The sequence below is a fragment of the Takifugu rubripes genome, chromosome 16 (assembly GCF_901000725.2).
Source record: "Takifugu rubripes chromosome 16, fTakRub1.2, whole genome shotgun sequence".
NCBI lineage: Eukaryota > Metazoa > Chordata > Actinopteri > Tetraodontiformes > Tetraodontidae > Takifugu > Takifugu rubripes.
In genome coordinates, this window is record NC_042300.1 from 8,746,728 (window position 1) to 8,771,755 (window position 25,028).

The window sequence follows — 25,028 nt, forward strand, 5'->3', positions numbered from 1 at the left end:
TTAAAGAAAATAAGGCTTTATTGCATAATAAGCAAGTATGACAGCTTCATACATGTCAGGGGAGAGAAAATCAAAAAGTCGATGCACTAAAAACGCATATACAAAACATATGTACACATTCTGGAAGGTATCTGGGGGTTTTATCGAATAAAATGAAGGGCTGAAAATTAAATATAAACAGAGTGGAATGCCACGGTGGGAAAATATTGTCACAAAAAAAAAACAAGTGCAAAAGGAAATCACTTACAGACTGTTTATACGATAGCATAAAGCTTACATTTAATTGAGAATATATACAATGAAATGAAAAATAGCATGCATAGTTTATTATGTTACGGTATTTTAAGGGTACCAAGTCAAAAAAGGACACTATAAACATTTGTAGAAATCTTGTCGCATGTCCGTGACTGTATGTACAAAGTTACTGGACAGTTGAGGAAAAATAAAAATTAAATGTTTTTATAAAAGATTCAACATTATATTTTACAGGGTTTCTGTCCAATTAGAAGCGTGATCTTAAGAAAAATGACTAAATTTTGGCTTTTTTGGACAAAAGAGGTTTTTTTTAAAATTGACACCAAGGGGATTATAGATAGACGGCTTCTTGTTGTTTTTATTTTAATAAGGCACAAAAATGTAGAAATAGGTTTTTTCATGAATACTGAGAATTATTTCCACTGTATTTGCAGAGAAATTATATACATTTTTCTAAAATATCTGAACAGCCATTAAACCTGAAAGGTGATTGGACTGGGAAGACGGACTTAAATATAGTTTTTTGTTTTTTTTTAAAAAAAATCAGTATAATTTTGATACTGACAATAAAGACTTTTTTTTAATGTAAAAATTCCAATAATTTTTTTTAAACGAATGGGGGTTTAAAAATATCGATTAAAATAAATTAAAATTGTTAAAATACTGATTAAGTTAATGTTTACGGTATTAATCAATAGAATTTGAGACCAGTGGTTCAGAGAGCGTTAAGATAATAGTAAATGAAACCACGCCTCCTAGTGTCCATGCAGCGTACTGCAGTTCCTCACAAAGCCAGGAAATGGGGGGAAAAAATTAAAAAGGACAAAAAAAAGTAGAAAACAAAACCTGTATGTTCAAATAACCTTACACAAAATAACACACACAGCACACAGGATGGTCCAGGAATTGCAAATGGAGATCTGAACGCACTGATTTAAAGTAATTTGGAATATCGCTCCAATTCTACGCCGACTCCACCTCCAACAAGCTGTCAGCAACGTTTGATCTGTGGTGCCAAAGAAAAGTACCGCTGTCCTCTTCATCTGCCGCGCCTCAACGGTGGATTTCAGATCAGACGAGAGTTCTTGAGGAACTGGATGAGGACCTGGTAGACAAACTTGTACTGGGAGATGGTCTGCACCATCAGCATCCTCTGCTGCCTCAGCTCTGACAGCATGGTGGGGACCTCCACTGGCTGCAGAGGGGAGAGGGACCGAGAGATGAGCCGTGGCCCCCGGAGATGACAGAAACAAAGTGTGAGCCGCCACACCCACCTCATTGTGCTCCAGGCAGCTGATCATGAGCTCGGTGAGGATGACCACGCCGGTGCGACCCACCCCAGCGCTGCAGTGCACCACCACAGGGGGGTTGAGGCTCTTTGACGTGTCCAACATGGAGTTAGTGTGTCTCCTGACGGACTGGATCTCCTCTAGGTAGGCTGCAGCACAGAAGAAGAAAAGTCAGATGTTACGTTGATGGTTGGCTGCATTTGCCGATGTCACAAACGTGTCTTCTTTCATTAGAGCCTGACTAGCGAGCACTCACAGAGGAAACCCTGGACATATTCGGGACATCCCTGTTCGGGCCAGTCGGTGTACTGCAGGTGCCAGACTGTCCTCTCCTGACCCGACAGCAGGTGTTTGACCTTTAACCCCGTGGTGGCGTAGCAGCCCGAGTCAGTGCGGAACTTCGTAGTCACCTTGAATTTGCCGTGAGTGGCGGAGTTGTGTTTTGAGCCCAGTTTGGGCCAGTAACGGTGGCTCTTGGACCTTCCTCCCTCCTGGGGAGGGAAAAAAGAATCACCACGTGGGACATTTCTGTACGATCTCTTGTGCTTAGACAGGTACCAGCTGCCGGGACAAGGCTACATCTGCGGGTGCCATGTGTGCATAAATGAATGTGTGCGTGCGTGTGTGTACCTCCTCTGCAGTAACCATGGCGATAACATTGACCCCTTGCTCCCAGACCATCTGCCAGAAGTCGGCGCATGTGTTGGCGAGTGGGCCCTGTGTGGCGATGTAATGCCACTCCTCCCCTCTGATCATCACCTGGGAAAACACATATAATCAGATGAGGAACAAAAATTACATTTGATTTTAAATAAAAGGAAACATTACGAATAAAAAAACAAAAACAATACAGACAGTAATTTCCTTCACCACTTGGGGGCAGTATAGATCCAAAAAATAACTAATAGGTCTTCCTTTAATAATAAATAAGTTAACACAGCAGTGAAAATTCCCAGTATTCCACACTCCAACCAACTGATCCCTGCTTTTCTTCCCTGATGCAGCATTTATAATCCATACAGGTATATTCCATTGACAAGGATTCAGAGCTGCTTTGGTGCTCAAATTAGCATACCTTGTGGGAGCAATGGCGACAGCAGCTCAGGTTAAGAGGGTTTGGAGTATAGAAGGTATTCTTTGGGAATTCCATGAGCTCTGTGAGCTTAAGAGGTCCAAACATGCCTTTAAAGTGCTTTTCTTCCATTCATCACTGACATCTACCACCACAGCAAAGATCAAGTACGGTATGTGATCTCTGTTATCATCTGTGATGTGGTGGTCATAAAGTGATCTGAAGCAAGCGCAAACATGCACAAATACGTAAAAACATTCTATTAAAAGTGGCTATAATTGATAGGTACATGTTGGATGTAAATCCAGGCTGTATACGTACTGTAACTAACAAAGCTGTTAGCTTGACGTCACACTACACATATCTTCTAGTTATTATGGTGACCTAGTTGGAGATGACTGTGAAATAATTACACAGGGTGGTGGTGGTGGTAGCTCAGTATGTTGGCAGGCTGGTCTGAGAAGCAGAAGGTTGTTGGTTCCAGACCCAGCATGGACAAAACATGGATGGCACCAGAGAAATACCAAGGTGCTTGTATAGGGCCTCATAATGAGCTGGTAACCCACCCAGAGATGCACCCCCCCCAAAAACTGATAAAACCAGCCAAGAAAATGACAGCCCTGGGCTCTGCTTATGCTAACAGAGCAGGCTACTCATATCATCATTGAAGCAGTGTCCTAAGACTCCTTTTCTCATAACTGAAGCACCTTAATATGCGAGGCGTTGATGTAGCCTGTGTTGTTCTCCTTGTTCGGCACCAGCTCAACCCGGTTCTCCTCATAGGGAACCACATCACGGAAACGGTTGCGTTCCACATTCTCAGGCAGAGTGGCCGTTGCAAGGACGCAGTCGACCCTCTTCTTGAGAATCTGCTCATACTCAGTGAAGACCCGCTCCTCCTCCAGCTTCAGCTCCAATGTCTTACACTGGGAAAACCAAAGAGGGACATTAGTCATGGAAATCCAGCACACTCAGAGGTTTCCCTTTCAGTCCCCAAAAGGAGTTTTGATTCATTTACATTCCAGCATACCAAAGAGACCATTCAGAGCAGAACTCTCATTTTAATAAATGTCCACGTCTCTCAAACGTGGTCACCACTGACTGTGGAATCCCGTAATCTGTAATGTGCATCAACACGTCAACACAGCAAACTGAGTGTAATTCAGTCTGACGTGTGCTCACTTTTATTAGACCCTGTTTATTTCCCACTCTGTCTGTCTCCCGCTCAGGTCACATTCTTAACATACCAACGAGCCTAGAGGCGATAAGCACCATCGTGCCATGCGTTCCGCGGCTCACATTAGGGATCGCCCGCATTAGCTTAGCAGCGGCTTGGAAAGAGGCTTCACACCTCCGAGCTGCAAGAGGTAGATGTAACCAAAAACATTAAATATTGTGACCATCAAATATAGTCTATGAGATTAACCCAAAGAGTCTGCAGCTCCATAAATCTACAGATTAAAAGTAAAATAGATTTCAATCTGCAAGTAAAAGCACAAAGCTGGTAATTAAAGTAAGTTATCTTATCAGTTCATACCCGTTCATCGGTGGCGGCCTTGGCGCCGTCCTCGGAGGGGCTCTCGGGGACGGGCATCCGGGCCACATAGAGTCCGTTGAGAGCGGCCATCATCAGCGGCCTCTTCAGGGAGTCCACGGACATCTTCTGCCGCTCCAGCGTCTTTAAGAGAGAGGAAGAAGCTGGCGTCAGGTTCATGGGCAGCATGGCGAGGCTCCGAGCGGTACGCAGTCATATGTGCGGGCGCAGCTGCGGGGAGGGAGAAGGCGACGCGTGTGCTAAGTGTCCCCGTTTGTAGGGCAAACCTGGCCGTACCAATCTCCTGCTGGTGGGTACAAAGGTGTTTACCACCGAGGGCTGCGTACAAAAGCCTATTAGAGCAGACTCACAGCGCCTTAAACAACTCAGCTGGTTCTGGGATCGTCTTTGCTTGTCTTCGTCTACGTCCACCTACCTGCCACAGTTTCCTTTACACTCACACGCTCTCCGGGTCACCCTGCTGTACTACTGACCAAACTCTGACCCACACCGCACATTCTCCCCTTCCACCACGGATTACCTCCCCTAATCTCTGATGCTATTAAATCAACAAGACAACTCCACCTCCTCCACCCCCCAGCAGGACTGGGACAGTCAAAACAACAGCTTGAGGGTCAATGAGGGTACCCTCCAGTTATGAGATAAACCATCTGGCGTCCACTAGATGTGGGGGAACAGCTTCTGTTCCCTGATGTCACACAGGCTTTTACAGTTCTGCTGCAGCCGAGGGAGGCGATCGTGCCCTTTGACCTACAGGTGGACCCCCCAGGCCGTGCCTGAACAGAAACGCCACGCACCGACACTAAAACAGCAAAACCAGAGAATAATCTGGGGGATTTATTAGGGTTTTAGGTGCCTGGGGGGACTCAGAGCCTTGTGCTGCCCTCTTAGGTGCTGAGGAACAGCTTATAGCTAATCAGGAACCATTAAAGACGCTGGAAAACAACAGCCTGAAATATTTCGAACTGATGTAACCACTGTGGGCATTTTTCAAGGCTTGGACGATACTTTTACAGGTCAGGGTGGGTTTACCTTTTATTCTGTGGACCTGTGATGCAATTGTTTTCTAAATGAAGGATTAAATGTCTTTTCTCACCCTCTGAGCGATTTCCCTCTCGACTATGCTGTCCTCTAAGGAGAACATCTCCGACACGGGCCTCTCCTTCACCGGCTCCTTCCTCACCCTCTCCTTCACGCTGGTCAGGTCCGGTTCTGAGATGGACGGACCTAAGACGCTTCCGTTCACCCCGCTCTGGTCCCCTCGGGTCAGCGTCCCGCTGCCACCCCCTGCAGGGCCACTAGGACTCTGAGGTGTTTTAAGTCCTCTGCCCTGATCGTGATTGGGGTCCACTGGTCCCTGGTTGCTCTGGGACCCCTGACCATGGTTGTGATGGTGGGTGTGATTGGGATTGTGGATGTGGGTGCGGATCTGAGCGTTGTTCGGGGGTCTAGGGGGACCAGGGTACTCCGGAGGTGGTTTGTTGGGTAATTTGGCGAGTGCAGCTTGGAGCTGAGCACTGATGCTGATGTCCTCGTTGAGCCCGGGGATTTGAACATCCAGTTCGGGCCTCTCTTCCTCCTCTTCATCCTCTTCTTCACTCTCACTGCTGTGTATCAGCATGGTAGCGTTGGACAAAGTCTTTTGATGCTGGTAGGGAGCCGATGGGCCCGGTGTTGCCACGGGAGCCTCGGGGGGTTTCTGGGCTGTCATCTGCATGGGCAGCTCCTGTGGCGGCTGAGCTGGAGCTGGGGGCTGGGTGGTTTGGGGCTGAGGAATGGACTTAGCCTGGGTGGGCATCACATGCTCTCTGAGGGTGTTCCTCCGATGAAGGGGGCCGTTCATGCTCTTCATCATAAGCCCCTCCATCCCCACTCCTCCACCTCCTCCTCTCATGCTGCTGATCACCTCCATGCTGTGCCTCTTGCCCAGCGTGGAGCGGTGCTTAGCAGCTACAGTTAGCGGCTCGCTAACCTCCTGCAAGGACTGGTGCACCACGGCCGAGCTGTCCGGCTGGAAGGTCTTCACCGACAGCTGGACCATGCGGGTGACCAGCTCTGGACTGCTGCCACTGATGCAGCGATGACGGTGGCTGGCCAGGTCCGGGGTGCTGGTGGCTGGGCGGAAGTGGCTGGAAGGATAAGGCGGCGGCGGGCGCGACATGTGGTTTCTTAGCATATTGGCCGTTGCTGCATAGTTTCCCATGTTGGCGCCCTGCTGTTTGTTATTGGCCAGCTCGGGCGTGCTGACCGTGTGTGAGATGGAGCTTCCTACACCTTCAACGCCCACACTGCCTCCATTAATGCTGGGTGAAAGGCAGGGGCCCTGGCTGTTGGCTAGTCCTCCCTGGTGGGGGCCGTGAGACACAGGTTTACTGTAACTGATCTGGAAACACAGGAAACCAGAGTAGCACAAGTCAGATTCTTGGTGTATAATCATGATGTCTTACTTGTTCTTTTACATTTGATGTAATTAAAAACGCAGTGAGAATAAAAAGAGGAATAAAATCTGAGTATCCACCTGTACCTGTGGTGGGTACTGTCCCGGACTGGGTCCATGGCCGTGATAAGGGCCCCTGTCCCTCATCTCTGGCTGGCTGTACACCAGAGCCTCAGGCTGTCGGTAAGCACACGAATTACTGATGTTTAGACTCCGCAGGGACTGACTGTGGAGGTCGTGGTGAGCTGGCAGCATGCGGCGCTTCTGCCGCATGACAGCGTCGTACTCCGGCGTAGGCCGGTAGGACGGAGCGATGATGGCGCTGTGGCGGTGGCTGGGGATGTAGTCTGCCCTCATGAGCTCACTGCCGGGGATGCTGAGATTGGAGGACATGGGTGATGGAGGGACGAAAGTCTGGGAGTGATTGAGGGAGTTCAGGCTGGGGCTGCTGTACATGCTCCCGTTGGGCACCGTACCATTTCGGAAGGGGAAGTCAACCGGGCAGCGGTCCAGGCTGGTCTCCGATTTGTAAAACGGGTCGTCGTGAAAGATGCTGTCTGTGGATTAAACAGCGTTTATGATTCACTTACAACAAAGTTAAGAATTACAAAAGTGGAGCAATTGTCCCGTCACCATATTCAAGGCGATGGCGGCGTTCCTATCATCCCCCAACAAACATTTTCCTCTCAGGTCCAACAGTTTCCATTCCACAAAAAGGAACAAAACACTCATAATCTGCACACACACAATCAGTCCGAAGACGCATCCACGCGTAGACTCACACCCTGAGTGTTTCCTGCTGATTTTCAATCGGGAGAATTAGAAAGCAAGATGACTGTGTGTGTTTAAGGCAATTAAAGCATGAGGCAGGAATGAGGTCACCGCTCACAGCACCACCATCCAGCTCTAATTGGCTGGAAGATTGTTAAAATACAAACTGGTATGAGTCACAGGCCTGATGGGAAAGACTCATTGGGCTATTAGGAGCATTAGTGTGTGTGTGTGTGTGTGTGTGTGTGTGTGTGTGTGTGTGTGTGTGTGTGTGTGTATTACCTTGGGAGCTCTGTGTGTCCTGATAATGCTCTCCATACTGGGAATGCATCGACTGGAAGTTGCAGGACTGGGGCCTCGGCTAAACAAAGAAACACATTTGCAGAACAGAATGAAGACTTTGCCATTTTAATTAGCAGAAGAAAAAACTTTTTTCCAGGTCACTTTTGAAAAGCCTGCTTGATCCGGTTTTCCATTTTGACCATTACACTTGAAAAAAGTCAGTATGGACATTTTCCACTGTACAAACAAATTTAGAAATTGTAGTATCATAGCAACACTCGTTTATGGAGCTAAAAGAATTAGTAATTATATTGATCAGCCAATGAAAACAGTTGTTTCTATTGAGTACTCAGGGAACATTCTAAAATGTTCCTTCACTTTTGGAAAGTATGACTGCTTTAAAACAAAAAAGGGAAGTGTTGATGTCGTAGCAATGTTCATCTGAAGGTTTCTAGCGCCTCAAAAAAGTTTTAACAGTGGAAAAATAGGCGTATTGCATCATTATGTGCAACGCTGCAAAACCTTCCGATCAATAAAAACATTCGATATGTTTCGGATTTTCTTCGAGAGAGAGAGAGTGTGACAGAGATTTACACCGGGACTCTACAGCCATTGTGCCACATTTAGCCTGGCTATTGTGGGGCCAGCGGGGAGAAGGACGCATAAATCACTGCCTTCATTGTCGCACCGGAAATCAAACCAAGCAACACTCTTGCGAACTTTCCAACAACACCCACCACATCACCGCAGCACATTAAATCAAGGCGGGATACGTTTGAGAGCTGCCAGGACACAGCCAACACACTGACATCTCTGTCTCTCTGGCTCCTTGTGTTGAAAACGTAAAGGCCCGGGGCCTGCTGAGCAACGCAAAAAACAAAGCAAACAACTACCAGAGAGATGCGATGGGTCCAGGTGGGTCTTCTTCTGATGGGTGCAGGCGAGTGAGTGGGCCTAAACACAAACACTGGCTAAATACGCTGCCACAGCAAGATCAACTCTGGAATCTGTTGTGCTTTGGCCTGCAGACTCACTCTGCAAAGATCTTGTTCTGTTTGTAGAACTTGTGCCTGGCGGTGAAAAGGCGTGCGATGTACTTGGCCATTTCCATGTCCTCCTGCAAGATAAAAGCGCGGAATTTGGAATTTTCACCATTATAGTCACGGAGATATCCGAGTGTTTCTCTTCCCACACGTGTGTGTGTGCGCCCATGTGTGTGTGAAGGCTCCAGACAAAACACTCACCATGTGAAAAATGATAGTGTCGTCTCTGCTGGTTATCTCCACGGTGATGGCCGACTTGTTGTGCGCTATGGTGCCGATGTCCTTCCATCTGTCGCACAAACGGAAACACGCACACGCTTTCATTTCCCACGCAGGCGGATCCCAGGTGGGCTGAAAACGCAGCGAGGCTCTGGCAACACTTACTTGTGGAGCATAATGGATCTGCCGTTTCTGTGCTTGACGAACACTCCGATGAAGGACACGCCGATGAAGATATCATTGGTGTAATTGTCCTGCATGAGAAGAATACAGATAAGCCTTCCTATAGGGAGGAATGTCTGGGGATATTCCATCCACCTACCTTAGCAGGAAAGGTCTCCTGGCCAAAGCCATCCAGTTTCTCCACCTCCTTGATGTACAGCAGCTCTGCTTCAGCTGCCTGCATTCGACTGGAGAGCACAGAAACGCGTTAATTAAACACACATCCAGCTTCTCTATAACTCTCATCAGCACAAAGCTGGAATTACCAGTGACTCTTGTGTTCGTCCGCGACCTTCTTTGTCCACTCCTCCAGCACCTCGTCTCCAGTCGGCCAGTTCTGAGGGTGATGAGGAGGACGGCAGGTAGAAAAAGTGAGTTTCGCGCAGCAAGGAGAGTTAAAAGATGCTTTTAACGGGGGCTCCGTCGGAGTCCAGACGATTTGAGGACTCACCACTGGGAAGAGCACGTACTCCCTGAGGAAGTCCTGAGACATGAACTGAGTGAAGTCGCCAAAGTCAGCTGGGAAACACAAACACAAGCACAGTTAGTGTCAAATATCTGAGGTCTAACACAAGATATTAGAGAGCTCCATCTTCACCAATGGTATGCTTACAGTCCTTAGGAAAATGACAATTTCTTCTCTGCCTTTTATTACTCTCTAATTTGGCATTCAGAGTTAGAAATCCCCATAATATTATTTTAATAGTTTTAAATCACACAAATAATGACATTTACAATTATAAATAAATACAGGCACACTAATCATGTGCAACTGTATTTGATAACGATGCCAAACGGTCACACCAGCGACACTCGCCAGCCAGCCACCTCGCAATCACGTGTCGAGGTGCAACATTTCCAGGCAGCTGTTGCGGACAAGCCCAGCAGATCTCCCAGTGTTCTCCCGCAGATAAACGTCTTCCTGGTGCTCCTAAGACAAAACCTTGGAACTAGCGATAAACTGTCTGTTTACATTCCCCCCGAGACACAGACAGCGCCCAGGAACGAGAGCGAGGAGACGGAACGAGTCTGTGTGTGGATGTGTTTGTGTTAGGACTGATACCACAGGAACTCAAGTGGACTGGACTCTCCCAGTGGTATGCAGCCATATTAGGTAGCAAAGCCAGGAGGACTTGGGAAAGTGTGAGTTTCTTTCCCTCTCCCAACAGTCGATTATTCCCGTGAACCTCTCGTTCTTACACGTGTGCGTGCATGTGTGCGTCTCACCTTGCACTGCTAGACCAGCTAGTCTGATGCCTTGCTCCACAGCACAGTGGAGACGTCCATCCAGCACCTCCTTCTTCACCTGTAGGTAATACTGATACCTAATGGAGATAAAAGGGAACATGAGCAGAAGGTGAAATGCATCATTCCTGGAGAGGTTTGGGGATTTTTTTCAAGTGTAAAACTGGTGTGCAGATTAATGGAATTACCAGGGTAACCACCACTGGAGGACAGGTCCATTAGCCTGTTTATACCTGATAACCACCAGGCCTCAATCGAGAAGGCCCACTTAATAGAGAACGCCTTTCCCAGACTGGGTTTTCAGGACAGAACAGAACAGCCAGGCGACATTCCCCTTTTAAAATGGCAAGAAGAGTCACTTCAGCCCTACTCTTCAACACAACTCTCAGCAAGTGACGCGTTGGAGACGGGAAATCTCTGCTGCTAGCACAACAGAACGTATGTGTCAAAACAGCATCGGCACCAGCATTAGCTGGTTCAAACAACGCTGCAGCAGAGGCCGAAGATGAGCGAGGAATGAGTGAATCACCCCCGTTTGAAATACCAGTTACTCACTCTGGATTTGGCAGGAATGATAAACGTACACGGAGAGGAACCAAACAACTGGGCTTCCAGGGCTGTGAGCTTTTCTTTTTTACAGCAATGTTGCTTTTAGAACTCCAGCAAAAGACTATCAAGACAGTCAATTAATGAGCGGTACTTATCAAAGGCCATGTCAGGAAACTGACCATACAGGAGGCAGAACTGCGGGGCTCACCGGAACTGGCTTTTTTTGTGTGTGTGACACCAGAGCGGCTGCAGGCCGAATCTTTCCAATGTGGGCATCAAAACATCGTTCTTCCCGACATGTACGCTCGTTTTTGCGCAGCCCTGACGAGCTTTGAATGGACAGTTAGTGCCAGAGTACACAAAGGCCCGTGTGCAGACCACAGAGCTGGACGTGCTTAGTCATTTAACTTGCATTCACACGCAGCTTTTAAGCCATTCCTGTCTCGTATTTCCCCTTTTTATTCATTTGCTTGCTTAATTAAGGTCGATTTCACAATTTTCCGCCCCCCTTTAACCTCTCGCATCATTCCCCTTCATATCTATGTGCATTCTCTCCCCCACTTCTTCTCCATCTTTTCTTTTTTGAGCTCCTCTCAGCTCAGTCTCGGACCTATAATCTAACCCCGCCCTCCTCCCTTCACCCTGTCATTACACCCGTTAGCTAAGCTGCCATTCCGTTCCCGTGGCAACCCTCTAATTAGCTAAACCCAAGTGCTGCGGCTACATTGAAGGGAAGGGGGGGGGCAATGTGGTCTGGGTGGGAGGAGCCTGGTGCAACACAAAGCCTTTCAAATGATTGTAGACTTTGTTTTTACAAACTCTCTGTGTTTTCCCAGCACTCTCTGCATGGGGTCCGGGCGAATGTTGAGGTCGACAGTAGTTGGCTCTCATCCTGAGGTTCAGCGGTAACAAAGCGATGGGGTTTATTATACTTCTGCGAGGTCAGCGGTGGAGAGGCAGATGGCAAATTGTTGAAATAACTGTGCACAAGTGAAAGTCTGACAGGGCAGTCTGCTGCAGCAACAGACAAAAATCAAGAACTTTTCACATGATATTGGGCTTTTTATCCTTCCAACATTTGACCACTGATGATTAACCTGCAAACGTTCCTAATAATAAGGCCAAAGGTCCATCACGGTCCATATAGCACCAAAATTCCTAAACACCGGGGGCTGAGAAAACATGTAAATTGGTTTATTACTCATCACTTTCAGCTCTTAAAAGCCTCACCATGGCTCCAAACACCTGGTGCGTATGTCAGGATGACATCACGGCACCGTAATTATAGGTAGAAATATATCCACAGACAAGAAGGAGAGCCTTCAAGCCTGCGAGTTAGTCGGAACTTCCTCCATGGCAGAGTGCTCTGCTGGCACTCCAGGCAGCCACACAGACACAAAGAGCCCTTTATGTGCCCACGCATGTTCGAGCCCCGCTCAAGACATGCTGCCAGATGTCCAAGTGGCCTGGACAACAAGCCTGCGAGCATATGTGCATGCATGCATGAAAGTGTGTGTACATATGCCTGTCCACCCCCCCACACACACCTCTGCCTCTCGCCGATCTGACCCTCACCCCTGTTTGGGTCCAGACGGCTTGTGTGGGGCGGGGGGAGGCCCGTTAGAGTGTTGAATCAGCATGTGTGTGTAACTACTTGAACAAAGCGAAGATTTCAGGGCCGTTGCTGCCAGCTGGCCTTCCTCTGGTCAACAGCTCGCTGTTTAGGTTCCTTACTTTCCCTCTCTGAGCCTCTTTGTTTCTCCTCCATGCAAATCAGAGAGAAACCACACACATAACTGCAGTGAGTGTGTGTGTGTGTGTGGAGAACTTTCTGAACAGAGATTTCTCATTGACATGGGTCCTCCGTGTACGCCTGCAGCAGCATTGCTGTGTCAGCTTCAACCAAGTAGAACCTACATAACAAAGACACCTGTGCAGGCACCAGATAAAACGTCCAGATGTTGCCTATTTAAGACCAACTAATCTCTTCCTTTGAGGGACGACTGTGTTATTGCAGCCACATAACAGCGTTATATACAGACGGAGTACCGCCGCGGCATGACAAACACATGAAAGTCAATACAGCGTTACATGGCTACTCTGGTGTCTGTCTGACTCCTGCTGCTTGGTGGATCCATTGATTCTGCATGTCGGTTTCAAATATTTCCTGGAGAATTGATTTGGTCGACCGCAGTGCGCTTCACTAAGCTGCTGCCGGGCCGACAGGTGTCCCTCCACAGAGCCCCGAATCTTAACGGCATTAACATCAAAGTGTTTACATTGGCTCCAATTTATGTGATTTAGTGACTTCATGTTTGGATTATTGGCAAAAATATGTAGCCAGGGCACACACACACACACACACACAGACAATCACACACTCATTAGGTAATTTTCACAGCTGCATGCTGGCATTTGGAAGCGAGGGAAAGAGGAAGAGATGAATGTATGAGTGGGAAGGACGGGGGATCAGGCGTTAGGTTACACATCAGACACATACTGAGCTTCAAAGAGCTGGCCGCATCATAACCCTCACATTACTTTCACAATAATTCTCTTCTACCAAGACAAGACCGAGCCGACACCAGCCGGAAAAAAACCCTCCAGAGCTGTGATTTTTTTGTTCCATTTCCTGTTAAAGTGTGTTGGAAAGGCATTTTGATCGCCTCAGTTTGCAACTGAAATACATCGATTTAAGGGAAACACTCTAAATTTAAAACTAACAGCACATGAGATTTGCTGTTGTTTGCTATTGTGAAACAATAAATCACAACAGCAACGGCCACAAAACCCAAATCCACTCCCACTGCACACACAAGCACAAACATATTTTTTATTGCGGACGCAGAAACGTGTACATGTTCCAGCGAAATCAGCATGACTAAAGTTCAAACGTGCAGCCAAATATTTGACTTACTGTCTTCTTTTTGTCCCCTGCCATTTATCAACCCACGTTTGTTTGTCTATTTCCTTTCCTGAAAGTGAGCATATTTATCATTTAGCTAATAAAGGATCTGTTTTTGTTTTTTTTAAAAATGGGAAGTTCTCTAATGGACGTAGAGACAGTCACAAGCGACACTGCTAAGTTTAAAACAGCTTATTTAAAGACTTTTTAAGTTTAAAAAATAGCTTTAAGTGGTTTCCAGTATTTTGAGGACGACCTTGGGGAGCATGGATGTGCTCACAATGTGCTGTATTGTGACTAAGTCTTCTGACAGGGCTGCAGCTGGCTTCTGAGAGGATTCTTGGGGGAGTGTGCGAGGTGTGAGCGTGCGTGCGTGTGTGTGTTTTGTGTAACCAGACATCCCCCATCCCCTTTATTCATCCCTCCTCCCCCAATAGTACTTCTGCAGGGAGGAATGTGTGGTCCGCCTCCTACACTGGATGGCCGTGCCAACATTCCTGACTGAACTAAAAAGGAGGAAGAGAGAAAAGTGAGCGTGGGGGCCGATAGAGTGATTAAGGATTCGGGAGAAGGTTGGTGATGATCGACGGCCGTTAAGAACGGAGCATAGGGGTGGGGGGGCGGGGGTGTTATACCGTGTACGGGGATTATCGGCAAAAGACGGCAAAGATTGAGGAAAAGAGGCAACCATTGTTCCCTTTAATTGCCCCTTAGGCCCCATCATAACCCCTTCAACCCCAAACACCCCCCACCCCCCAGTACCATCCTTTTACCAGACCACAGATTCTGGCTTCTGGAGAACAAACCTGACACACACAGCAAGTGTGTAAGAGACCAATTGCTGACTGGCAGATGGCAAATAACACACACACCCACACACTCACACACACACACACACTCATACTCTATCTGAAACACTCATCTCAGCATCAAATCATCAAGCTGTGACCTGCATTCGACCCATTTCTACATCCAGAAAAGCTGGAGTCATAAATTCTGCAACTCGGTGCGAGACAGGGTGTATGTGTGCATGCGTGTGTGCATGTGTGTGAAGGAAGGAATCTGATATGGCATATTATCCACCTCACACTGACCCCTGGATACACTTTTTCATTGCATCAGCAGGATGATGACCACTGGGAACGAGGAGTTTTCCAAAGGTCTCACTGTAAGCTGCAGTTTACCTGGTGGCTTCCTGCTCCAGCTGCGAAACGTTCGGCACGTAGAACATCACTCCGAAGAAGAGCAGCGGCTCGTTGCCAAACTTGTCCAGCTGCTTCTTGAGGGGCTTCTCCAGTTCCACCCAGCGGTGGGCCGGGGCCTGGGTCTTCCCGTTGAACCAGAGCCCAAAGTAATGCGTCTAGGATGGAGGAGAGGTTGGTAGAGGGTCAGCATGGGGCAGTGAGGTCATGGAGTGGAGATGTAACAGGAAACAGGACAGCGTGGGCAGGAAAGATGAGAGAGAAACTGGGATGAGGAGGAAGTAAACAAGAAAGAAAGAGAGTTCTGGGTTGAGAGATAGAGATAACAAGATAAAGGAAATGTGCTCAATGGAAAAAGTATTTGGAAACATTTATAGAAGTGTAGATATAAATGGTTATGAAGGCAACTGATGAATATCTGAGAAAGATTTAGGAAGAATGGTATTAATAACGTACTGAAAGACAGTGATTATAATGGAATATCACAAAAAAAACCCAACAATAACTAAGTATGTTTGGAGATCAAGGAACTCTTCAATAAATCTAAAATAACCACCTGGAGGTCTGTTCCAAAACCAGGAAATAGCTTTATTTATGTTCTTGATACATACTAGGGACTTTCAAATGAAAATGGTCAAAACTAAGTGTGATTTAGGTCACAAAAATCAGCTTGTGTCGAGATTTGGCTGCTGGTTTTCTTCACAATTGATATTTGATGTTCCCGCCGGTCTGGATACATGCATGAAATTCTTCAGATGTCTGTTTTCATGGATGCGAGGCAGGTCCTGACACGCAAGCAAACAACATGAAATCAGCTCCCGTCATATTTCACTAGTCAAAACAAACCTCTGGCTCAGTCGAGCCGCGCAAAGGCGGCTCTCGAGAAGCCTCCATTAAAACGGCTGCTTACTTCGCCAACGCTGCATCATTTAATTACTGTTTTAGCAAACGCCTCGAATCCTCACTGGCGCGGCCAAGTGGAAAGAACACCTGTTTTGTTTGCAGGGATCGACTGTTTGGGAACGATAGTCGTAAAAATGATAGCTGCGACAGGGAACAGTGGTTGGAAATGAGGCCACGCACCACCCATTATAAAACATCACTGACATCTGGCAAATACCACAACACTGTGTGAGTGTGTTCAACACCCCCCACCCCCACACTCGCTCAACGACATGTGTTCATCAAAATCAACTGGTTGCCAACAAACACATCCGCCCTTTGATCACCAAGCGGCACAAAACCTTTAAAAAAAATTAGAAACCACACGAAAAGCAGAAAGGATCAAATGTTGTCGCGTCTACCAGCACACAGCGAGGTGTCGTTAAACTCTGACAGAGGGGAATGTAAAGAGGGTGCCAAACCGGGGGGGGGGGACAAAAAAAGTGTGGAGGTGCGGGTTGAAATTGGCCAGGCAAATGAGGACTATCTCTTTCTTGTGCTGGGAAAACAAGACAGAGGGTGTCACGCTTCGTTAGAGCCAGACAAGGACTCTGCAGGGGATGGACAGCAGAGGGCAGAGAATGTGGAGGGAGACACGCGGCAATCACAAACGATCATAAATCTCTGATTTATCGGCACAGCAATGAGGAAAAGCAAACACTACAGCCCTCAAACAAGCACTGAGAGGGCAGGAAACCATCCCCGTTACTGCTGGGATGCACAAACTAATTCTCCTGGGCCATGTGCAATTAAATATGGTATACTTTCACAACATGCTGACGTAGTTTAAGAGTTGCGCAATCATGGCTGATCCTTACTTCCCGTAGCTCCAGCCTCTGTGCCACAGCCTCGAGGCATTCCTGTCCCGTGCTCTCCACCGACAGGGTGCATTCGATCACGTTGCCATCCAGCAGGCGAATCCGCGTCACAAAGTAGTTCTTGCTCAGGACGTTGTAGCGCCGCGTGCGTCGCAGCTTCAGCCGGAAGGGCATGTCTGTGTTTTTGGCTTGTTTTTTCTTTTTTAGGAGGAGGAGGAGGAGAGGCGGCGGGATGGGGGGGTCACAGCTGAGTCAAAGGTTAAAAGTCACTTGGGAGCAAGCAAGTGAGGAGAGGTGTGGGCGGGCTCTATGACCTGGCCTGTGCCCTCCTCACTCTTGCGCGACGCCAGCCACACCACTGGGTGGAAAGATGGACCGTGGCGTGGCAGTGGCCCATTCCCAAAGATGTCCGGAGAGGAGGAGGAGGACGATGATGAGGAGGGGGCCAACAGGTGCTGCAGAGAAAGACGAAAAAGGAGTCGTTATTAACACAGGATCGAGAAGGTCTGTAGACTGCTGACACTCACACAGGGCTGCAGAGTTTCCACCTATCAGAGCTTCCCACACCACAGCTGCCTACAGCATCACCTCAGTCACATCCGGTGCAGCAACAGCAGGAGCGGGGGGCAGCTAGCACACAGCTTTAGCCCACGGTGGCGGCAGCTGCGCTCTAGACGGCCCTTTGAGGCCCGAAGTCGGCCAAAGCTGCTAGACAGACGCAGAGATGTGAAGCCATGGATGAATGGACTTCAAACGGCCTGAGCAGACATCCATCTGAACCCAGCAGCTGGCTTTGAGGAGCTAATGGAGCTTCTAAGTCTCATATCTGCCTGTGTGGGAGGCCTTTCCTCTCCTTTTTATCGCCCCTCTGTCCGCCTGCAGCGCATCGACACACATTTGTAGAGTGTAGATGTGTGTAAGATCACACACATGCGTGGCTAACACATGCTCGCATGGGCCCATTTCTGACAGCTACTGCCACAAGACAGGAATTATATGTCATCGTGATACACACGCAGGAAGATGCTGAAGTCAGACACCACCGTATTCATCCATAATTTTAGAGTGTTTGTTACGATCTTGTCTATTACGCCCTGTTTACCTGGTATCAGCTGACGTGCACGTGTCCGCATTAGTCTGGTCTAGTCGCTCCTAATTAAACACTTAAACTGTTTGGGTGATGTCAGCCGGTTTTTGAAAGGTGGTGTCATTTCAAGGGTGGTGGCCACTCGGGTGCCTCGTTAGACAGGAATGAGCCAACAAAATTTTTTTGAAAAAAAAAAAGGCTCCACACCTCCTTTACAAGGAAACAACATCGCCTCCCTTCAAAAAGACAGGAAAAACAGAAGCCACTTAGAGAAGTGCAGAGGTTTTAAAACGTTGGGGAAGTGCGGGAAAATGGAGACAGAACGGGGGGGGGAATGCATTAAAATGAAAAGAATGTGTGAAAAAGGATGGGGGGAATGCAGCGAGGTGAAGGGAGAGGGGAGGAGTGAAGATGGAGTGGATATGTTGCTTCTTGTCCTCTGCTCCAGCAATGTGTTGTTGATAGTCAGCTTGGACCCCAGCCCAGATTCCTCTCTGCCCGGACTGGAAAAACATAGCACACCTGACAACAGTATGAAGCACTGGCAGGAAAAGTGTGTGTAAATGTGCGCCTCGATAAGCCCGAGTGAGCAGGATCGGCAGGGGAGGCGGCCAGGATTGAACGAGTCCAAGAAGCTGTAAACTGCTGACTTACAGCCGCGCTGTTTGGTATGAATTGAATCACCCTCACGTTAGCCTATTCCTTTGTAAAGGCCGTGGCCCTCTGGGAGCCATAACACATTCCTCTCTCCTGAATCCATCGGAGACGGCTCACTGCGGTGCGGCATCATCCTATTTATGTGTTTCTTTATGGGCGAGCAGCCTAAAACACACACGCCATCAACAACTGCCTGAACTAATAACAAATAAAGGCTAGGAGAATCGGTGGACGGTGCTTTAAAAAGCCGTTTCAGCATGCCGTTGCAGTACGTGCTCGATATTAAAAAGAGGCGCTATGATTTTCCTTTACTAGGTAGAAGGTCACAGAACCCTCAAGGTCACCATCAGCGAGCTTATATAGGCAATTTGGGTCACACACCTGAAACTTCACCAAGCCAGGAAGTGGCTTTGATAATTATGAGTGCTTGCTTTGATCTCCCGGGAAAATCATACTGGCTGGTCTAATGAAAAGTGTTCCGTTTTCATGAACCATTTTGATTGTGGCCATTCCTGGGAAAACGCTGTACAGAGCGCTGGTCACTGTGGACAGCCGGTAGATAAACACACACAAAGACACAAGTAAAGACAAATACTTTCACTGTGTGTACAAACATAGACGTGCAGGAACAAGGAACACCGCAGACACACACACATCAGGTTCTTCAGGGGTTAGCCAAAGGACCAGACCAGACACAGTTAGTGCTGCTCAGAACCAGTAATCAGCGGCGTGGTTGGGTGTGCGTGGTTAAATACAGCCAGACAGATGGACAGACAATAGCCGGGACCAGAACCCACTCCTCCAGCTGCTTCAACGCCACAACAGCCCCGCAGTGGCATTCTCCGCGAAGGCGATGTTTATTTCCAGAGTGCAAAAGCAGCGCATACATTTATGAATTTGCACATTGTAATTTTGTGGCAGGGAGAAAAGGAGAGAGGGAGAAAAAAACGGGGGAAGAATTTTGTTTTTCTTTTCCAGCTTCGGCTAAAAATATACGAAGCTGTTGCCGACTTTTGTTGTTCTTCTTTGTTGGGATAAAGTGATGCGGTGACAATCAAAACGGTGGAAGGAGCTAAATTTCTTCTCTGCGTCTGTCGGCGGCGGAGCTTATTTTTAATCAAGATAAACTGGATTTTGCTTCAAAAAGGAGAAGGCGGCCAATCCAAAATCTGCATCCTTTTTAGTGAACAGGGCGTGCTGTTCCGTGGTGGCCTCCGCTGAAACGTTTTATCAGGAACTTTCACGCCGTGCTTCTGAAAGATGTCACCGTGACAGAACGCCACCAAATGCTAGTCAGTTTATCCACTCGTTGCCTCATTCATTAGCATCCCTAATAGTTTTTATTTAAACCCACTTTATCTGCACATCGTTGATGAAGACAGTCACAGGTTAGGATGCCCAGTATCACTGCGATGTTTCAGTCGGGTCCTTGATGCGACGGTAATGCAGCAAAACCAGCACAAACCAAACAGGAAACTGTGGATTTTGTGCCATTTAAGTGTCTCTCTTTTAACCATCTGGGTCCCAGGGGTCTCAAACACCAAAGTCAGAGTTAACTGAACTTCTTTTAGGTCTTGACGCCTTCGTTGGCTCTGAAAAGGTTCTTGTGTTGTTCTTGTGGTGCGTGAAAACAAACTGACCACAGTTCTTCTGTAAATAAAACATCAAGACAAGGTGGAACCTGTGGAAACTTTAAGAAGGCTGACATTTTAGGTATGGCCACCTGAAAATGTAGCCCCCAAAGCATAAAACATGGGATGAGACCTGCGTTGGTGCTTTTCCTTTACGACTAACGTTAAACTAGTTGTCTCCCTGCACACCCGTCTGCTCTCCATTCACAGTCAAACAATGGCCACCAACAAAACGGCGTTTTGTCGCCGACCGCTAAGACCATCAGATCCAGCCCTCCTCGGGTCGAGGACGCAAGTGTAGCGTGTGTAACTCAATCAATCTCGTCTCTGCGGCCGTCTCTGTCTGAAATGCCAGTGCCACCCCCTCCTCCGCCCCGCTCGTTACGCATGAGCGCCGGGGCAAAACAAACGGGTTAAGTGCTTCACAGCTCATAACTACAATTCCTCCCGGTCAGCTCAATGAGGCCCAGATCACATGGAGGAGGGGGGGGGAGTAGGAGGAAAGTGGAATTTTGTGGTGGACAATTGAAATCCTTGATAGGTTTCAGCGTGTCATGTGACCCGAGTAGAGACGCTGTCCTGTCAACTACCAGTTGTAACGCACACAAGGTTCAGCCTTCAGTATATGTTGTCATGATGGATTTAAAGGAGAATAACGAGGTTAGTTGTGTTTTTTCAGCGCGCTCCAACGCAGAATATCATTTACTACACAACCATATGTCAAGCAACAAAAAGTGATATCTTTCTTTTAGAAAAAGAATCTCTACCCAAGTTTTCACAGGTTAGTTGTGGTGTAAGCAGCTGGAGAATGCATCGTGTTCATATAAAAATATTCCTTACTTTTTAATCCTCGGGGGAAAAAAAAACTTATTAAAGAGTTCAGTCTACAATAAGCTTACACGCAGTCCCTGACACACTCTCACACACACTCGTACTCACTCAAAACCATATTGTCCGTGACATGCAAGCGTGCGACAGCTGCAGACAGATGGCGGAGCCAGGTGGACAGACGGCGTGTTTGTAACAAGTGCATCTGCTCTTTCACTTTCCAACGTTTTTTCTGTCTCCACATCTGAGACACGCACAGACACAAAGTCGCTCTGTGATATGTCAGCACACACTGGTGATTGAATACACAGAATAGAGTCCATTAACTGTGACAAACCCTGACCTGAAAGGTAATAAAGTTCGCTGGATACAAATAACCCAGCGGGCAGAATTCACCATCGCGGCACTTAAAGGCGGGTCGAGGATCAGAGAAGACTACTGCGGAAAGACTGGCCAGAATCTGATTTTCCAACCCAGTCATGATGCGGCGCTGCCAGCTCATCCTCAGGCAGTGAAACCTGAGGAGCTGTGGTTTGGGGAGCTGGGAGATACGACTGAAAGAGCCATCGGAGCGTCTCGGATGCAAACAAAGCAGCGGTGAATCCCAGCACCCACACGGGAAAGGTTTCAGATAAGTGGGAGTGAGTGGGAAAGGGAAAATTTGTGACAGCGCTGTTTCACATGCTCTTATCATGTTAGTACAGTTGGCCGGTGGGGGGGGGGGGGGGGGGGGGGGGGGGGCAGAGACGGAGAGGCTGATAGCCGTCTCCTCACCACAACAACAGAAACAAGGGGACGATCAAGCGTCAGCCACCACCGTCTGTTCCTTCAAAACCACCAGCGCTGTTCACATTTTCCATCCTGCTGCCCCCACCCCCTTTCTGGGAACCAAACCGCACTCACATGACCAAATACAACTCCAAACGCACACGCTCCCTCGCCACAAAGCCACCGAGTGTTTTCACAGAGTTACACCCCAAGGCACCCAACAAGGAGCCTCAATATAGCACCGGGTTTATGGGCCCATGAAAGGGGGCAACGCTCTGGAGCCGCTACTGCTGACATCCGGCTGCATCTCCCACTTGGCGGCCGCGAGGGAAGGAAAAACGCGCCGTTCACGAGTGAGATCAAATGGAACATTCCATTTCCTGTCGCTCCAATAAAAGGGGGCGAAATCACAAGCAGACTTCCTGACAGAACGGCGAGGGATTTGTTCACAAAGCGATCGCGCTGCTGGTGGTGGGGGCAGCGGGGGTGAGAAGGGTGTGTGTGCATGTGCGTGTGTGCGCGTGCAGGGAGGGTGGCTGTGATTGACAGCTCACCCATAACTCCTAGAGGGCAGCTAATATGGAGTGTGGGAGAGGACAGGTTGCATCCCGTTCACCATTCTGCCTTCATCTGCCAGACAACACACACACACACACACACTTCACCGCCCTTCTGCTACCATCAATATTGGATCTATCAACTGTATGTGTCAGTTAATATTTCTATCTTGTGAATATATTTTTACCAAAAAAATGTGAAAATATGTGTGAAAATCTCCTTGGAGATTTAAGGGTCCCAACTCACCAGTGTTGTTCCGGAATAACTGAGATCACTGCATGTAATTCACATCCAACTGGGTCTCAAAGGGTCTACACAAATCACCAATTATCAAACAGTTTGATGACTAATCTTGTATAATAAGGGACGGATTAAGGGTGGACGAACGTGTGACAGCCCATCATCCCAGAGGTGAGACGCTGCACAAACTTTTCCTGCCTCTTTCCCTCACTGCTGCAGCATGAGCACTTGACCAAAATTACAGGTATGGCTGCCCAACATAGCAATCGGATGACCTTTAGACACACACGACCACTGGATACCCAAACAATAGCCACTCTCCCGTCTGCAGGCGGACACACATTATGTAGTAAACACCTATTATATTCATACCAAGCTGACGTTAAGCAAACTAAATGCCTGTGGGAGTGCGGGTGTTAACGTTTAGCAGCCCGGCTTGATGATGCAGACGATAAAGAAGAAACAATATGTCTATCAGACATTTACCCACAATCCCTTGTGTCTAAACACAGCCCGGTGTACTGAGACCACGGGCAAGGATGGAGGATTCTGACTTTTGGCCCTTTAAATTCTCGGTGTCTTAAAAGTGCTGTGTATACTCAAGCTCCCGCTCTGGCACCATATAATTTACACAGCATGCCTCCGAGCTTATAAAGACAGCCAGATGTGAGTGTGTGTATGAGTGTGCGCGTGTGTGTGTCTCTCTCTCCTGCTGCAGCTTTGCTATATTTGCCTGAACTCTCGTTTTTTTGTTTTTTTTTACCCTCACAATCAGCAGTCCAGGATGCATGTTCAAACACATCTTTTGCACACTCTTACCCAAACACGTATGCACCAGGTATGCAGATGGAGTGAGAGTAATGCTCGGGTCAACAACAGGGTGACATCCACAGCACAAAGATGTACAGGTCCTCCGAGCTCACTTAGCCATCCATCACTACATGTTCACCTCTCACCCCGCGCCTACAAGACGTCCACTAAAGTCAAAAGGTCAGCAGGTGCCTGGAAATCTTGTCCCATTTAAGTGCTGTGGACACTGATTGGTATGCACCAATCCACCCCCCCAGAAAGATACCCAAATCAATCCTAAAAGAGGGGTGGTCGTGCAGAAGGGTCCATAAAGTCAAGCCTATGAATATAACTGCAGTTTGGCCTCATTAACTCTGGAGAATGTTGTCTGATTAGAGGGGTAACCAGTAATTCTCCAGCTCCTGATGAACTCAGCGCCGGCAGCAAACATCTTAAAGATGGTGTTTATTTGTTAGGAGACGGGAATTGGGGAAGTCATTTGAGTTCCGAGCTTGTCTTGTGCGCCCGAGTCATTTGGCCCACATTTGAACAGAGATGACTCAGACTTTAAATGCTTCTCACTTTTCCGGTGAAGACTTTTTCCCCCGAAAGACAAACTCACCCTTGGTCCTGCGCTACATGTCCTTCTCTGCTGGCTGATGGGGAGACTCTCCTTCACTCGACGCCGAAGTTAATAGCAAACAAACTCCTCATGCAACCCTGTATTTATCTGTTTGTGAAATAGCTTCGGATCCCCATGTGGAAAAGCAAAATCTCGAGCGAATCAGTCGCAAAAACTCCACTCCGATAGCTCCTTCGACTCGCTCCTCTGCTGGTATTCTGGTTTACACGCGGAACAAGTAAAATCGCAAAAACGCTGAAAAACCTTGCACAACTTGGCCGTGAGTAACGACGACGTTGTGTTCTTTTCTCGCAGGGTCTCTTGGTATGTTTATAGTAGCGGTCCCTAAAGTCCAATGGAAGTGTTCAGGGCTAGGGGGCAGATGATGCATTCACGGCGAGGAACACATTGAAAAAACGGCCATCCAGGCACTCGCGTAGTCGCAAAACTTTTACAAGTATCCAGTTTTAAAACAGTTTATGCACCAGTGTTTTAACATTTACTCTCTACTATACGTTTAAATACAAATATAAACTCAAAGCATGTGTTGTGTGCTGGAGTATAATGATAAGAAGCACCTAAAGGCGTAAAAACTGAAGGAGAGTTTAAATGTCAGAGGCCCACATAGGACAGTGAAGGCATCAGCGGTTCCCGTTGCTTCCAGAGTCCCGCCCCCTCGGCTGTGACATCACACGACAGGAATGCGAGGAATGCCGGGCTCCTGGGAGAAGTCTTCCTAGTTTAATGGTTTTTCGGGGGCCACAGAGGTGACTAAATGGCGAACAAAGGAGGTCTCCTTACATATTTATGTCCCCCTTTTTGTCTGGTGGCTGGGACGAGAGTCTGGGACAATCTATTTGCATAAGCTACATTTTTACAATGTCGACACTCCAAGTTCGTTGAGCCCCTAAGTATAAAGTTACGGATTATCTTTACAATATGTTTTTATATACACAAAGTCAAGTTTTGTCAATTGTCTTACCTTTACCAATAAGAAAACAATATTTAAGTATTTTTATTGTTTGTTGACGCATTACTGAAA

The 25,028-nt window shown here is 47.7% G+C and overlaps 1 protein-coding gene across 3 annotated transcripts; it reads right to left on the bottom strand.

Moving 5' to 3' along the window:
• On the bottom strand, positions 1–24,382 carry LOC101079917 (protein tyrosine phosphatase non-receptor type 14). 3 transcript variants are annotated; one of them, XM_011612087.2, is made up of 20 exons: positions 23,987–24,382; positions 16,807–17,261; positions 15,029–15,204; positions 10,373–10,470; positions 9,597–9,664; positions 9,412–9,482; positions 9,246–9,333; positions 9,089–9,177; positions 8,906–8,993; positions 8,696–8,778; positions 8,555–8,615; positions 7,662–7,740; positions 6,696–7,165; positions 5,268–6,554; positions 4,154–4,294; positions 3,324–3,542; positions 2,175–2,303; positions 1,801–2,035; positions 1,530–1,693; positions 1–1,450 (listed from the first exon to the last, which is right to left on the bottom strand). In XM_011612087.2, exons 2-20 carry the CDS (start codon positions 16,978–16,980, stop codon positions 1,322–1,324), a joined length of 3,849 nt encoding a protein of 1,282 aa, XP_011610389.2. In that variant the 5' UTR covers positions 16,981–17,261; positions 23,987–24,382; the 3' UTR covers positions 1–1,321. The 3 variants fall into 3 exon arrangements, with proteins under 3 accessions (XP_011610389.2, XP_011610388.2, XP_029705273.1); XM_011612086.2 differs by having other exon boundaries at positions 6,690–7,165; XM_029849413.1 differs by lacking the exon at positions 23,987–24,382 and adding an exon at positions 17,334–17,599 and having other exon boundaries at positions 6,690–7,165.
• Between the last annotated feature and the right edge of the window lie 646 nt (positions 24,383–25,028).